The sequence below is a fragment of the Petaurus breviceps genome, unplaced genomic scaffold (genome assembly GCF_028583685.1).
Source record: "Petaurus breviceps papuanus isolate PSGF00001 unplaced genomic scaffold, PetGlider_PUasm1.0 126, whole genome shotgun sequence".
NCBI classification, from domain to species: domain Eukaryota; kingdom Metazoa; phylum Chordata; class Mammalia; order Diprotodontia; family Petauridae; genus Petaurus; species Petaurus breviceps.
In genome coordinates, this window is record NW_027185655.1 from 15,884,843 (window position 1) to 15,902,520 (window position 17,678).

The 17,678-nt window shown below is 37.0% G+C and overlaps 1 protein-coding gene across 1 annotated transcript in view; it reads left to right on the forward strand.

Moving 5' to 3' along the window:
- Positions 1-1,084: 1,084 nt before the first annotated feature.
- Positions 1,085-17,678, forward strand: part of DSPP (dentin sialophosphoprotein) — a 16,928-nt gene continuing 334 nt past the window's right edge. The window contains exons 1-5 of the mRNA XM_069098340.1: positions 1,085-1,176; positions 3,659-3,731; positions 11,479-11,565; positions 15,108-16,055; positions 16,696-17,678. The exon at positions 16,696-17,678 is cut by the window's right edge and continues 334 nt beyond it. Of these exons, the coding sequence (XP_068954441.1) occupies positions 1,085-1,176; positions 3,659-3,731; positions 11,479-11,565; positions 15,108-16,055; positions 16,696-17,678 (2,183 nt within the window). The remainder of the gene's footprint in view (positions 1,177-3,658; positions 3,732-11,478; positions 11,566-15,107; positions 16,056-16,695) is intronic.

Here is a 17,678-nt window from a genome sequence, read left to right on the forward strand (position 1 = left end):
TTCCTATGGATTCACTCATTATTTCTATGCTGATGATTCTCAAAACTCCTTATCCAACCCTAAAGTCTCTGCTGGTCTCCAGTTTTGTATCCTTAACTACTTATTAGACATCTTAAACTGGATGTCTTTAGACATCTTAAACTCAACATGTCCAAAATTGAACTCATCATCTTTCCCTCCAACTCCGTTACCCCCAAACTTCCCTGTTACTGTTGCAGGCACCACCACCCTCATAGTGCCCCAGGCTTGCAAACTGTGTGTCATTCTTGACTCCTCACTATGTCTCATTCTACCCCGTCTCCTGCCATGTCCAATCTGTTGCCAAGCTTATCAGTTTTCCTTTCATTAAACCTTCTCTATGCTGTTGCTCATCCTTCATTTTTGAAGAGGACCAATGACATCCCAGAGCGATGTCTTGACTTGTGCGTGAATTGAATTGGTGAGACAGAGCTGCACAAAGTCACCAGCCTCCCTCTATCTTTCAGAGTCATGGAAGTCCAGAGGCAAGACAAAAGTCAGGATGGTGATGGCCTGGGATGCAGTGGATGACCTTGGTATCCTTAATGTGTGTAAGCACCCCACAGCGCCTGTTTCACAGCAGCCTTCATGGCCTTTGAAACAAATTGTTCTCATCAACCCATTCTACCAAAGGAGTCTACATGCTTGGGGCATATATACCCTTAACTCACCGAAGGGTTTAAGACCTGTTTGTTACCCTGAAACTGGTTTAGCCTGTCTGCAAAAAAGGTTTTACTGGAGTGTGGCTGCTGACATGCTACAGCTTCTTGGAGCCACAGGTGAGTTAGGGGATAATTCTCCTCTGACATCTTGGTGCAAGCCATTGTCATGTTATACCTGAACTATTGCAATAATCTGCTGATTGGTGTCTTTCCCTACTCTGGTCCATTCTTCATTCAGCTGTCAAAGCAGTCTTCTGAAAGTGAGCATGTCACACCCCCTACTCTAGTCAATTCTTACCTCCCAGAGCAAAGTGAGGGGGGCAGAATATGGAGAACCTGTGGGGATCTGGGGAAAGATGGCAAAGTCCTTAGAGTCAGAAGCAAAGTAGGGAGGGGAATGAAACATGGCCAACCTGGGCCTACCCCCAAAATGGAGTTCTCCAAAAGAACTCACCGGTGGGAGAAGGGAGTCTGTATGGCAGGAGGACATTGCAGGGTGAGAAGGCCCTAGGTACTGAGGGGAAGTTCCAAGGTAATTGGGAAGCTGAGTAATGGTGGCAACGGCCATAGAGTCAGAAACTCACCCTGGAGGATGATGAAAGATGGCTGCCCTCAAAAATGCTAGGTCAAAAAAAAAAATCCTTGCTTGTGCAGTGGATGACTATTTCTAAGTAATTATCATTGTCACAATATCAGTAAGGCTTGGAATCTATCCATTCACCCCTATACATGCAACCCTGTGTTTATAATTTGTTTAATTAGTTGATTACATAAGTTTTCATGTAATTATAGAATGATGTCCCCACGAACAGTATATGATGATCTCTTTATAGATTAGCCCCTCAGTTGGACAGACTTTTCTATAGATAACAAAGTCCTTTGTCCTAATTTGTTTCCTTGTTTAATTATTTGACTGTCACTACAAAAAAAAAATTCTTTGTATTTTGAATTTATTTCTGAAGTTCATTCATTTTTATATTCTTGTGAGGACCATCAACATTGACAGTTTGAATTAAGTGTTTTGGGGGAGAGGAACTATCATTTTTGGGTTTGATGCCTTATTGTTCCTTTAGAACAGAAAGGCTTCTCTACATAACTATTTATAGACTTTCAAAGGTCCCTTAGGGAGAGTCAGTGCCACTGATTGAATTATAGCACAGTAACTTAAATATCCACCCCAGGAATGATAGGGGTCTTAAATAGACAGTCATATTTACTTGGGAAACCTAGAGTTTTCTTAGATTGCCAACCCTGACAGGAAAAGAAATGTCGGGGTGACAGAGCTTAAGTGGCGCTCTGGGTGCAGAGCCATGCTACTTCTCTATACTTAAGATACTAAACCAGCCTGGCAGGAGCTATTTAATTAAGTAAAAGTTAGTCTAGTCACTTTGCAACCAAGGATTTCAGGGAGCAAACATATAGCAGTATGTGGGAAGTTAATATGAGCTTCACGGTCACAGCCACACGTCACTATGCCATATCAGGTGGACTTCCAGATGGTGATTGGTGGACATGATTGTCAAACCGAGTTTAAATTTCAGTAGCTACACACCGGTCATACAAAACTACGGTACAACACCTCATTACCACCGTTCTTCAAAGAAAAAGAGAAATTCTGGATTTTCAAAGTTCCTTTGAAGACTGTCAAGGTAAGATCAGTAATGTTCCTGATATTGAACTGTAGCATTCAAAGATAATTTGCATTTCAGTTAAAGGGCAAATTTGAAGTTTAGACATCTTTTAAATTTTGGATTGATCCCCGTTATAACTCATCAAATCAAGGATATACAATGGGGGAAAATCATGACAAACTCTGGGAAAATTAATGCTAAATTAATCTAAATACCTTAAAAAAACAGCACTGGTGACTTGGCTATGAATCTGGGACAAATCAATAAATATGACAGTTTATTACCATGTGATGCTTCTAGAAATCTGAGAAAGAAATCCTTCACTGTTCAATAGGTTGGTGTTCTCATGCAGGTGAAGCTAGGGTAGTAGGTAGATGCTGGTATGGCAAATAGATTTAATATCACATCTAGCATCTTTTAGGTGATTAAAATTTAAGAGTTCAATAAACTTAAAAATGTATATGATATGAAACAAATGTTTAAAACTCTTTCAGTGTTACCAGCAAGAGGATGAGATAAGTGCTTAACTATATAATTTACTGATTTTGTCAGTATTAGATATAACCAGAGTCATAAAGGAGTCATGACTAAGATGTGATTGAATTTCATGATTTTGGAGGTGGGGCATGAGAGAATTCAGAATCTCCTTTTCCTTCTTCTGTCCATAGTGATATTTGTAGGACCTTGTTCTCAACACATCACATTGGAAATGTGCTCCAGGGTAATACAGTACAAAGAACACTGTATCTTTTTCTTCCTTATTGCATTGTGATTTCCTTGAGGGCAGGCAGGGACTTTTTTTTTTTTTTTTGGTATCCCCAGTGCTTAATAGAGATTATAGATGGACTTACTGATAAGACTGGGATGTGATGTCAAAAGAACTGGGTTTAGATACCACCTTATTCACTTAAGTACATGTGTGACCTCAGGAAAATCATGGTTTCCTTTAGTCTCTGTTTCCATATCTTTTAAATGAAAGGGTTAGATTAGATGGTCTTTAATCAACCAACATACATTTAAATACATACTGTGTTTCATAATCACATTAGGGTCCAGGCTTTTCTAGAAATCTGTCTGACAAATTTTAGTAAGATCATTCTTCTTCTGTTAGTAGAAGCAAATGGATGGGTATTTTGTGCTAAGTTTGGTAGAGGATATGTCACCATCTTCCCTTGACTTTCTGATTATTCTTCTGCTATATTTAAGATGCAGCTAGATTGCTATGAAGTTGGATTTGTGCCTACTGCCTAGAAACAAGATACGTTTTTAACAAAATGAAAATACCAAATTATGTTTAATGTTTATTCTGCTTAATTAAAATTGTACAATAATCTTTTTTAAAAATAGCTGGTTACTGCCTCCAAAGAAGATGAAGACTTTCTTATTTTTCTTCATCTTGGCAACAGCAGAGGCCATTCCGGTAAGCATTTTGGCCCCTCCTGATCCCTACCCCTACCAGGAAGCTTCCTTATAAGTTTCTTTACCTTAGAATTTGTGTTAAATATTTCCTTAAGATGTTCAACTCCTTTTGCAGGGGGAAAAATACAATCTAAAGCTTTACAACTGTAAAGCATTTAGCGCAGTGCTTGGCATATAGCAAGGGCTGCATACGTGTTTGTTATTATTGTTACTATTGAAGATATTGCAAAATATCTTCAACTACCTTTTTAATCTTTGGGGATTCAGATTCTTGGAATCTTGGAACTCAGACGCTGTACCTGGAAAGAAGACCTCTACAAGGAGAATCCACTGTTCAGATATCTATTATATCATGTTTCTAGGCCAGTCTTAAGATTTTTGTCCTGAACTCCTCATCTATTTTCTCTTTCTGTACAGGTGATTTATAAAATACCTAAAAGGCAACATTGCTTTTGTTTCTGCCTCTGTTGAACTACACCCAACTATAAATAATAAATATAATATTTATTAAATATAATAATAAATTAAATAAATAGAAATGCTCAACTATACTATGACCTCCTTGAGCTCCTCAATTCCCTGGCATAAATATATTTTATTATCCTTTTCCATTCAATAATATTTTCATATTCAGACGAGTCCCATCCTATCAAATCTTAGTGACTGTCAAATTTACCCTCTTGTATCAGGACCTCTAGTTCATTTTACTTGTTAGTCTTACTTGGGGCATTTGTATATGGACGTCTAGGCTACAAATTTTAATAAGAGTTCTCTTCTTTTGCAAACTTATATGGACCTTTTCTACTACTTTTCCTACACATTTTATCTACTCTGTGATATATAGCTTAGAGGATTTATGCAGGTAGTTTGTACTTTAAGATATGGTCCAGAAATCCCATGCTCAGGAACCATCATCTTAACCTACTGTTTACTATCCAAATCTGCTTTTTTTTTTTCCTTCTGAATCTCTTTATTTTTGATAGGCAGGAGTGATGAAAATAACACTGATACTCTCAAGATCTATGGATTCTTTTTCAAGACAGCAATTTTTGGGAGTGATCTCTTTAAAAAATTATACTTTTAAATTGTAGCATTCATTTTTTAATTCAATATTTTTCCCAATCACATATAAAAACAATTTAAACATTATTTTTTCAAATTTTAATTTCCAAATTCTCTCCCTCTTTCCTTTTTTCCCACATTGAGAAGGCAAACATTTTGACATAGGTTGTACATGTGTAGTCATGCAAAGCATTTCCATGTAAGTCATGCTATGAAAGAAAAAACAGAACAAAAAACCCAAGAAAAATAAAGTAAAAAAAAAAAAAGCATCTTTGATCTGCACTCAGGCTCCACCAGTTAGGTCATTCTCTGGAGATGAATAGCATTTTTAATTAAATGTCCTTCAGAATAGCCTCGAATCATTGTATTGATGAGAATAGCTAAGTTATTCAAAATAGATCATTATGCGATATTGTTATTACTGTGTACAATGTTTTCCTGGTTCTGCTCATTTCAGTTTGCATCAGTTCATGTAAGTCTTTCCAAGTTTTTCCAAGAACATCCTGCTCGTCATTTCTTATAATACAGTAGTATTCAATAACAATCAAATATAACAGCCTGTTCAGCCATTCCCTAATTGATGGTCATCCCCTCAATTTCCAGTTCTTTTCCACCACTAGAAGAGCTGCTACAAATATTTTTGTATATATAGGTCCTTTTTCTTTTTGTTTTGATGTCTCTGGGATAAAGACCCCATAGTGGTATTGCTTGGCCAAAGGGCATACCCTTTGGGCATACCGTATCATACATTTTTAAAAAATTTGATTTCCGATTTTTGCCCTGCTCCACCCATTAAGAAGGTAGGCAATATGCTACAATTATATATGTGAAGTTATTGGAAATGCTTTCTAAGTTTTCTCTGGAAGTAACATTTGTGCCTATGTGAATTACCAGAAGTGAGAGGTAATTATTCATTTTGATAAGCCTTGGAAAGTTTTCTGTCTCACTTTAGATAAGTCCTCTGAGAAGAGACAAATTGCCCTTTGTGGTTATCAGTGAACAAAAGAATGTCTTAACACTTCTCATCTGGGAGGGACCAACATTATCATTTGTTTCTGGATGACTTCTCACCTGGAATCCCCTGTGCAATTACTTCATCTTTTTTGGGAGTTCAAGAAGATACTTCTTTGGTGTTGCACTCCATCTTCTTTGGAAAGAGCCTCTTATTTCTTAGCTCAAAGTTTTCTATAGTCCTTCTTAGTGCCTTTTTTCCACCTTGTGACATCATCCCACTTTTCAGCCTCTTGACACAGGTCAAGATTCTCTTTTCTCTAAACAGATCCAGGTGTGTGTGTGTGTGTGTGTGTGTGTGTGTGTGTGTGTATGTGTGTGTGTGTGTGTGTGTTTGTGTTTTAAGGAACATTTCATTATCAATTGTCATTGATAACCTAGAGTAAAGCTAACGTGTTTTGTAAGCCTCTTCAGGGAGAGCAGCCTGCTTTTGGAGCCAACTGGCACTTAATTGTGGCAAAAACACAAATACTGCACATTCTGATGAGGAGACAACACTAAACTTCTTTTAGCTACTCCCCTAGACTTAAACTAGACCCTCTCTTTCTTGCCCTTTGCTTGCATTTGTAACTTTCTGCATTCTTAGAAGGTCTATCAAAGCAATTCATTCCTATTCCATTGTTTGCTACCCAAGAATTATGTTCAACTCTTGTGCCCATATTTTGTTTTATGCTCTATAATCCTGATTTTAACATCAATTAAGATGCTTACATTTGTGGCAAATACAGAAAATGGTAATAGTGATAACTGCATTTTCCGCATCATCTTATGAAAGAAAAAAAAACAATTTTTCTAGCTATTGAAGAGAAAAACCCCAAAGAATCTTGGAGTAGTTGACTCACAGGATTATACGAATATAAGTTTAGAGTTGGAAGGGGGTATAGAGGTGATCTAGACCAACTTCCACATTTTACAGATGAAAAAACTGAGTAAGGTAGAGTGACATGTTTAGGGTTCCATAGGGACTAAGTGGCAGAGACATTTGACTTATTGTCAGATATTTGAATATTTGAACACAGGTTCTGGGACTCCATAGCATTCTAAGATGTCTTGGATTCGTATGTTACTCTTTCCCTGGCCACACCTTTTTGAGTCAATATGCTTTGTCTTCGTGCTATGTCATAAGGCTCAGTTGGTAAATAAAGCCTTCCTTCATCCCTTTATGATAGCTTGTTCCACTCAACCACTGTATCTCAGTGAGGACACTTGTGGAGCCTGTAGTGTTTTTGAGGGGAGGGACTTTGTGTTTTCTGTGGATTGCAAAATTTGCATAATATTCCTAATACAGTGAAATGAAGGCCATCTTGTGTGGTCTGGCAGTCCCTGCCAAAATATAGGGACATATGTGAGTCCATGTTTAGATGTGGTATAAACCATGAAGTTGCTTAATCCTTCTCTTGCTGTATTGGTCTGCCCATCTGAAATCAATCAAATTCCCTTGGGAGCATCAGTATATTCTCAAGATCTCTCTTAGAGTCTATCCATCCAAAGCAATGGAGTGAAAAATCCTAAACTAAATACTAGTAGTAAGAGGCAATGAGTAGCTTCGTAGATGGAACATTGGGCTTGGTGTCAGAAAGACCCAAATTAAAATCTGGCCTTGGACACTAAGGGGCCTTGGGCAAATCACTTGACTTCTGTTTCCCTCAATTTTCTCTACTGTAAAATGGGATAATAATAGCACCTAGGTTCCAGGGTTGTAATGTCAAATGAAATAATATATGTAGTATGTGTTATAGAAATGCTAGCTAATATTATTCTTACCTCCTGCTAGAAGATTCTAAAAAAGATGAAGAGGGTAGCAAAGGGAGTAGTAGCACTAAAGAGCACAGGGAATTCAAAGAATTTCTTTTCCCAACTACCCATTCACTGCTTCCCACCCTTGATTACTATCAAGACAAGGATGTGATCTACAGTAGTGGTGTTAAACTCAAATAGAAACAGGGGCCACTGAACCCTACATAAGGATCCCTGCAGGACTTGATTTTAAAATCTATATTAAAATTAAATTGAAAAATGTGCTCGTTTAAAAAAATATTTCAAAATTATGTTTTAGTCTGGTTTGGGCAGCACTTTGGAGTGCTATGAGCCACATGGCCAAAGATCACATATTTGACACTTCTGCTCTAGAGAGTGGCTTTAGAAGAGATGGTGGTTGCATTTAAAAAATTTTTTATTTTGGACTCAAACACCATAACACAAATACAGAATAGAGAAAAGAAAAAAATATCATAAGCTTAAATATTATAACTTAAATATAAAGAAAAAAGCATGTTATGTGCATAACAGAACATAAGAGAGGATTCAAAATATGTAATGATAAATTTTCATTTCAAGAAAGTCTGTGTGATAAATACTACACATTGTGTTGAGAGTTGTCCATTTTTGTTTCCTTGTAGGTTTTCTTTTGTTCTCTGCTGTGCACTTTTTACTAGGTTCTTTTTTTTTGTCCTTCCCCCCCGCCCCACTCCAGAAGGCTACAATAAAGTGCAGATGTATTTCTATATAGATATAGATATAGGCATACATGTATACACATACATACATATAAAGATATATGCTTTGTCTAACAAGTTATGCTGATTTTTGTTTTTAGGTCTGTGTATATTTCTTGTTTCCTATCCCTCCTGACTCCTCTATTTTACTTCTGCATGCTACCTTGCCCTCCTATTACTTAGTCTACCCACCTCTAAGGATTCCTTCCTTATTCTCCCATTATCATAAATCTAAATAACCTTATAGCCCCCTATAATCTATTCTCTCATCCTCCCCTTTAGAGATCCCTCCTTTGTCCTCTCCCTCCTCCCTATACCCTTGCCATTTTATTTCTTCTGAATTTAGGAGACTTTTATACTCTTCTAGATATATATATATATATATATATATATATATATATATATATATAGTTCCCTCTTAAACCCATTCTTGATGAAAGTAGATTGTTAGAACTACCAGCCCTTCTCCCCCATCTAATTCCCCTGTATCAATTCTTCCTCTAGCACCTCTTATGTATAAAATAATTACTCTTTTTAGCTCTTCATAAATGGTTTTACTTTTTAAAGTCAGATCATACTCACCCCAATCTTTCTTATTAACTACCAAATTACAATGACAATCTTAGACTTACGGTTTACATTTTACGTATATAAAAAGTAAACAATCTGTCCCGATTGAATCCCTCCTATCAGTCTTTGGTATATGTCTTACATTTCTCTTGACTCTTGCATGTAGAATCTTCTATTAAGTTCAGGTTTGTTTTTCTTAACAAAGTCTTGAAAGTCTGACAGTTGAGCAAATGTCCATTTTTTTTTCCATTCATGATTTTGCTTAACTTTGCTAGGTATGATGTTTTTGGCTAGAGCCCCAGTTGTTTTGCTCTTCAATATATAGTGTTCCAAGACCTATAGTCTTTTAGTGTCTCTGCTGCTAGGTTTTACGTGATTCTAATTGTGGCACCATCATATTTGAATTGATGTTTTCTTGCTGCTTTTAATATTTTATCCTTGAACTGGGGTTTTCAGAATTTGATTATAATATTCCTATGAGTTTTCCTCATAGGTTCTCTTTCCAAGTGGTGATCATTGGATTTTTTTCTACTTCTACTTTTGCCCTTGTTCTAATGCTTCAGGACAAATTTTTTAATTATTTGTTGTATTATTGTATCAAGATTCTTTTATTCATCATGGCCTTCAGGTAGTCTTATTATTATTATATTTTCTCTTCTTGATCTGTTCTCCAGATCATTTGTTTTTCTTATAAGATGTTTAATTTTTTCTTCTATTTTTCCATTCTTCATATTTTCTTTAATTATTTCTTGATCTGTTATAACTTTGCTGGCTTTGCCTTGCTTAAGTCTAATTTTCAAGGTGTCATTTTCTTCCTTAAGATTCTGGATCTCCTTTTCAAATTGGTTGACTTTCTTTTCATAATCATCTTTTTCTTGGATAATTCTTTTAAAAAAATTTTCCTCCATCTCTCATTTGATTTTTAAAGTCTTTTTTAAGTTCTTCTATGAACTCTTTTTGGGTAGGTGACCTTTTGACATTACTCGTTGGGGTAGGAGAGGGTTTCTTTGTTTCAATATACTCCTCTGAAGATGAACCCCTGATCTTCTCTATTCCCATAACTTTCTATGATTGGATTCTTTCTCCTTTGCCTATGCATTTTTTTTTTTAGTAATAGCTTAATTTTTGTAATCAACCCTAACCCCAGGGTATGAGGCATGGCCTCTTGCCCCATATCTTCATTTCTCTCCTCTAGCCTGGAACCAAAGCCAAACCTTAGTGTCCTGTTAGTGTGCACAGCCAGGTCCATTCTGCCCCATTGCTTCTGCACTCAACTGGTATGTGTTCTTTCCTTCTCAGCTGGGTCTGGTGTTCCTTATCAGAAGAGATTCCCTCAATCTTGCCTTCTTGTTAGCTGACCCTATCCTGGAGGTGTTTTACTCTTCACTGAAACCAAATCTCATCCTGAGATTTTTCTTCTGATTTTCTCAAATTCTCCCAGGAAGACCCCTCTTGTGCCCCTATTCTTATTTATTTTTTTACCCAGACTTTGTTCACCCTCAGGTGCTATTTTATCTCATTTATGGGGGAAAAATCTTGAGAGCCTGGAATTTTCTGACCTACTCTGCCATCTCCCCAGAATCCTCCAGGTGGTTGCATTTTTGAAGGAAGATGTCATAGGACTTCTCCTGTCTGTAGTCTTATGCATGTCTAAGGTGTGTGTGGGTTGGAAAATAGCAAATCATAGTAAGAAGGCAATGAGTGACATAACATGCAGAAGATTAGGAAGGGAGACACCTGTGAAAAATGAACAGGAAACTTGGGTAACGAACGTCACTTTACCTGAGAACATCAAGGAAGGCAGTGCTGCCAGAGCCAACTATGGGCTATGATAAAGTGTCATGTTAGAGGGGAAACAGACCATTGGGAAGGGACCAGTAAATACAGATAGATATTGTTAACAGTAGATTTTCAGCTCTGAGTGGCCTTAGGAGAATGATTATTACAGAGAAGGTCACCAACGGTGTTTTAGAATTTTGAATGAGTATGCTTATCCCTGGAGATGAGTACTGAAAGTGCTTGTTTCTTTGCAGATGCAGGGAACTATGAGTGTGGAGTATAACATGGGTGTGATTAATAAGTTGTTTGGTTTTGGTGAAATGCTTTTTAAAAAATCCTTTGTAATAAAGAACGACTCATTGGATAGGGAAATGGGGAGGGATAGATTCAGAAATTAAGTTGTACTAAAATGTATCAATAAAATATTGTTAAACTCTTTATTCAAATTATTTATCAAATTTGGATAACCAGAACAGGATATTTCCCACTGTGTGTGTGTGTGTGTGTGTGTTTTGGGGGAGAAGTGATAGAGGAACTATCCAAGAAAAGACAAATCCCCAGGAAATAACTCAGGTCCTTTTTGTTGCAGGTATGCCCAACATAAGGATTTCACTTAGACTGATCAATATATCAATATAGTTTGGAGCTGTATAAAACATTTTTAATGTTTATGCCTGCTTTAAACTTTTTATGTTTTCTAATCTAAGACAAACAATAATTTGCTTGTCTTCTACATGTGCGACTTTTTAAAATGTTTTTCACAAAATCATTTGAGAAGATTAAGCATATTTCAAACATAAATACTTTAATTTTCTGTTTTCAATTCGACAGATTTCTCAGATCAGACCCCAAGAGAGATATGATTTTGACAGATCAAAGGATTTAAATTGTCCAGGAAATCCAGAAGTGACCAAACAGGTATCATACATTTAGAATATGTTTTCTTTTTATTCTTTAGCTCTGTACATATTCCACTTGAAAATTCCTCTTGAAAAACCTCTCCAATCCTTTTCCTACTCTCTAATCCTACTGTATCAGTATAGACCAGAGATATAACTAACATTTGTATTCCCTGGGGCAACTGATACTATATGAGCTGTGTATCTCCACATAAGGGGACAGGATCATGTGGGTTGTACCTGTTTGGTAGAGGAAGTACACCTTGGGAAACCATTAGGTTTCTAAGTTGCTGAAAAGAACATGCTCTGAGGTGGGAGTAGCAAGGGAAGAAATGAATCCTGGGATAGGGCTGTTGACATCCTCTATATTTTCCACTTTGTTGCAAAGCCCCATTGGACCTGCCCAGATTATGGTTGTTGTATAAGTACCCACTCTACCCACCTAGACTATTGTAATAGCCTCTTAACAGCTGTTCCCACCTCTAATTTTTCCCCTTTCAAATTCATACTTGATGTCACTGCCAGAATAATCTTTCTTATGTATAAATGTAGTCTTGCAACTCTTCTGTAGTGACTTTCTACATTTCCAAAGTAAAATGATAATGCTTTTTTGTCTGATCTCATCAAGACCCTCCACAATCTAGCATCAGCCAATGGTATTTGCTATTGCTTTGTATATTCTTGCCTCTTTGTCTTTTCTCATACTATTCACTGTGCCTGGAATGTTCTCTTTTCTGTTGAAATCCTAGCCATCCTTTAAAACCCAGCTCCCAGGTTACGTGCTGCAGTGAGACTTGCTGATTCTTTGCATTGCAAGCAATCCTCCATCTTAGACTTCACATAACATTCTATTGTATATTTCTTTTGGATTCTCATGTATTATTATTCATTATAGTTTTTATTTGCAACATTGCCTTACCTCTAGAGCTGAGTACAGTGCTTTTATTCAATAGACTCTTAATAAAAGTTGAATTCAATTGAATTGAATTGAATTGTGGTCAAATTGTCATCTGTATTTTGAGCTTATACTACTCTGTTCTGTGGTGAGGCACTTTCCTCCCTTGCTATTTAAACATCAGTAGAAGGAAGGAATGAGGGTTTACTTGACATCCTGGACATCCCTCATAAACTAGATGTGCTTGCGAATGAAGGTGAACAACCATATCTCATCTGCTTCCATTGAGGTATGATTTTGGGATAGTCATATTCTGCTTCTTAACCCAATATAGTGCTTCGCATAACAGATATGTAATGCATCTTTTGCAATTGTTTGGCTGAGCTTTGAAATGAGTCAGTGGTAGTCAAGAACAAAATTATTTTTATTCATAAAAATTTTAAAATCTAATGGAAAAGTTACAGAAAATCTTAAAATTTTGAAGTGAGAAGAGTTCATTTACTCAATTATCAAATATCTGCAAAATTGTTAGTGTTATCCTAATTGAAGGAATCAGAGGATTCTTAGTTTGAATCTTGGCTCTGCCTCTACATATTGTGTGATCCTGGGCTTCATTTCTCTGGTCCTCACTTTTATCATCTATAAAATGAGGAGGTTGGAGGTGAAGACCTCTAAGGTGTCTGCTCGATTTACAATCCTATGACCTTGGTCAAATCATTCCTTCTCTCTGGATCTCATTTTCTTCATCTACAAAATTAGGAATATGACTGAAACTTTTTGTATCCCAAATAACCAGAAACATAACATGAGCACACTTGCCCAAAAAGCATTCAAAACTCTTGCCTTCTAAAAATAAAGAGGTAATATCTCTTAAGCACACACACATACACACATACTAAGCATATTTGCCACAAATAATTTGTATCCATAAAGCATTCTTTAATTGTTATTATGTATTCCATAGGCGACATATTTACATTATTTTGTTACCATAAATATTTTGGAAATATTATTTGTAGTAACTCAGTAAGAAAATTTATTTTCTGATAGTCACATTTGAATGATCTTTAAAAAGTATTTTTTTATTCCCTTGAGCAATATGCCATTTAGATATTTAATAACCAATTTGCCTGCTTCAAAAGTTATTTTAAGATTCTCTGTAACTTTAGTGTTGGTTTTTTATTTTAAATGAAATTTATAAAAACAACAAAAAATTATAAATGTGTATATATGGGTGTGTATATACACACATGTGTATATTAATGTGTGTGTATACACACACACACACACATATTCACACACAAGGATGATAACCCCCTTTCCTCATGCTACCTCTATCATGTTAGAAGTCAAGTGCTTTGAGAATTTCTTTCAGAAGTGCATTCACATTACATATTTCTGATGATTTGCAGTAATAGAAATTTAATATAGATTATAATCTTAGAGATAATTTCCACCAGATTTAGAATTTTACAGATGAGGAAACTGAGGTCTGAAGAGAGGAAGTAATTTGACCAAGGTCATAGGATTGTAGGGTCTAGAGCTAGGTAGAAGTCATTCAGTCTAACCATTTCATTTTACAGTTTCTATAGCCTTCAGGGTCAATTGCAAAATCATCATAACCTAGCTCCCCTTTTTTCCGGTTTTCTTATACCTTATTTCCCAACATGTAGTCTTTGATCTAGTGACACTGACTTCCTGGATATTCCATGAACAAAACACTCCATTTTTTTTTGGTGGGGGGATTGCTCCAGGCATTTTATCTTGTTGTCTCCCATTCCTGGAATGCTCTCCCTCCTTATCTTTGCCTATTGGTTTCTCTGATTTCCTTTAAGTCCCAAATAAAATCCAATTCCCTACAGGAGGATTTTCTCAACTCCCTTTAATTGTAGTGTCTTCCCTCTTTTCATTTTTTGCTATTTATTCTGCATGTCATTTGTTTTTACATATTTGTTTGATTATTTTCTCCTTCCTTAAATTGTGAGCTCCTTGAGGGCAGAGACTGTCTTTTACCTCTTTTTGTATCTTCACTGCTTAGCATAGGTGCCTTAAAATGCTTATTGGCTGGGGGTGGCCAGGTAGCACAGTGAGTAAGAGCACTGGCTCCAGTGTTGGGATGACCTGGAGATCAAATCCTGGGCTCAGACACTTAGCACCCACCCAGAAACACCTTGCCGTGTAACCTTGAGCAAGATACTTAACCCCAATTGCTTAGGGGCGGCCAGGTGGCTCAGGGAGTAATAGCACTGGCTCCAGTGTTGGGATGACCTGGAGATCAAATCCTGGGCTCAGATACTCAGCACCACACCCAGAAATAACTGGCCGTGTAACCCCGATTGCTTTAAAAAAAAATGTTTTTTTGGCTGACTTAAAGATAAAGAAACTGAAGCCCCAAAAAATTAAGCAACTTGCCAATGTTACACAGGTTACAGTAAGTGGTAGAGCCAAGATTAGAACTAAGACTCCTCCCACTTTGAAATCAATCCTCTTTCCAATGCCCCACACTGCCCACTTCATTTAAATGAATCACTGACCAAAAAATATTTTAAAATTAGATTTAGGATTATTAATTACTACCTAGGCAGAATGGCTTAGCTTTTATTCAAATATATTGTTTATGACCAAGATATTAAATTGTTTTTCTTATTTATTTTGCCCCCTTTTAGGATCAGATAATTGTTGATGGCACTGTCAAAACAAATAATGAAACAAATGAAGATCTTACATATCAAGATGAGAAGAATGCACAACTACATAAAAATGGCAGTAGTAAAGGAGAAGGGAATGCTGTTGAGAATGCAAAGATAGGAGAAAAGGGGATTTATTCCAGTCTTACATTAGCCAAAGGAGAGACAGATACTGGAGATGGGCATGGGGAAGTAATGTATCCAGAAACATTAGCGAGAGATAAGAATGGAGAAAACAACATGACCAATGGCTTTGAAGACATCATTTACGAGGCAAGAAATGGAATGAATGATAATAATGAAACCCCTAGTGGAAATGTCACAGAAGGGAATGTTACCAGTACAAACCAAACCGAAACGATAAACGTTCAACAAGAGAATGTAAACCAGAACAGAAGCACTGAAGATGGAGGAAATGGACACATTGATAGAAATGAGGGTGCTCCAAATGAAGAAACTCCTTATAGAGGAGACAGAAATGGGAGTAATCAAACCAAGGCTCCAACAGAAAAAAGTGGCAATGGAGGAGATGAAAGCTGGAATGATGTTGATGGTGGTGCTAGTGGCAATGGGGCTGATACCTTTGAAGGCAATGGTTCTGGTGATGATGAAGGAGAAAAAGCAGAGGAGAGAAATGAAAGCACTGTTGATAATAGGGATTCAAGCTTTCCTAGTAATGAGGTTGAGGAAAATGGAGATGAAGATGACAGTGATAATAACTTAAGCAAGAATTCAAGTAATGCCAATGAAGATGATGACACCGAAGACAAAGATGATTTCCTCAATGGAGAAAATACTTCAAAGAGTGATGAAGATCATGAAAATACGGTAGAAGCTACCATGGAACTGACTTTGCCCTTTAAAGGTGGTAAAAATGGGTTAAATGAAGAATCACGTCCCAATGCCATTGGCAGAAACCAAGAAAAGGTAAGTTTTGGAATCTTTTTTGTCTAGTCAGCTTAAACAAATATCAAATACATTTTTAAAACAGCATTTGTTTACATTAGTCTTCTATACTACTTGAATAAAAATACATGGAATTCTCCATGCATTGGCATGGTATAACTTTGGGGATTAAGATTTATATAAGTTTGTTGAAAATCTTTTTATAATTGTGCCTTGAACAATGAATTTACCAAGTCATGGCTTGCAGAACTTGAAGGGAACTTAGAATAATCTAGTCCAATGGCATCAGATTTTACAAATGAAGAAATACAGGCAGATGGATAGCAAGGGAGGGCAAGTGGCTTGCCCATGATTACCAAGGAAAGGAGTACTGGGCCTAGAATTCACATATTCCTACTCTTAATCACAATCTGGCTCTCTTTCTACTTTGCCAAAGTCCCTCAGAGTTCCTCTGGGGCAGAAAATTTGAGGTGACTATTGAGGAGTCCCTAGAGTGAAGATCTTTCAAGATCAAAGTAAAAATGTCACAAAATACAAATATAATATTTAAAAATATAAGCTAACATTGTATCAAATTAATTGATACAGTCCAAATTTTCACAATTTTATGGTAGTATTATTGTTTTATTTATGCTTTTTTTCCTTTGCCATTTCATAGCAGGTAGAAAACAATGCGACCAACAATGGCAATGGTATGGAAACTACTAAAGAAGCTGGGAAAGTAAACGATGCTCCTAGAAGTAAAGGAGATGACATTATTTCTGATAAAGGATCCCGTGATGTGGCAGGGAAGGTTGACAATGAACCTGTTGGAAACAACCTGAAAACAAAACCAGTTGGCAAAGCTGAACCCAGAAATACTGGCAGTGAAAGCAACAGTGATGGATATGATGAGAGCTATGCTTTTGACAATGAATCTATGCAAGGAGATGACCCTAATAGCAGTAATGATGATGCCAACTCTGAAAGTGAGGACACCAGTAATAGTGAGGACAATGATTCTGATGAACCTGATGAATCAAACGGTGATAGCAATGGCAGCGACTCACCAGAAGGAGGAGATGAGGAGAGTGATAGTGTGTCAGACACTAATGATGATGACAGTGACGGCTCTCATAATGGCAGCGATAGCAACAACAGTGATGGAAGTGTAGGAAATGGCAGTAGTGACAGTGACAGCCATGACAGTGAGAGCAAATCTGACAGCAGTGATAGTAGTGACAGCAGTGATAGCAGTGACAGCAGTGATAGCAGTGACAGCAGTGATAGCAGTGACAGTAGTGACAGTGATAGCAGTGACAGCAGTGACAGCAGTGATAGCAGTGACAGCAGTGACAGCAGTGATAGCAGTGACAGTAGTGACAGTGATAGCAGTGACAGCAGTGACAGCAGTGATAGCAGTGACAGCAGTGATAGCAGTGACAGTAGTGACAGTGATAGCAAATCTGATAGCAGTGACAGCAGTGACAGTAGTGATAGCAGTGACAGCAGTGACAGCAGTGACAGTAGTGACAGCGATAGTGATAGCAAGTCTGACGATAGTAGTGACAGCAGTGACAGTGACAGCAATGACAGCAGTGACAGCGATAGTGATAGCAAGTCTGACGATAGCAGTGACAGTAGTGACAGCAGTGACAGTGATAG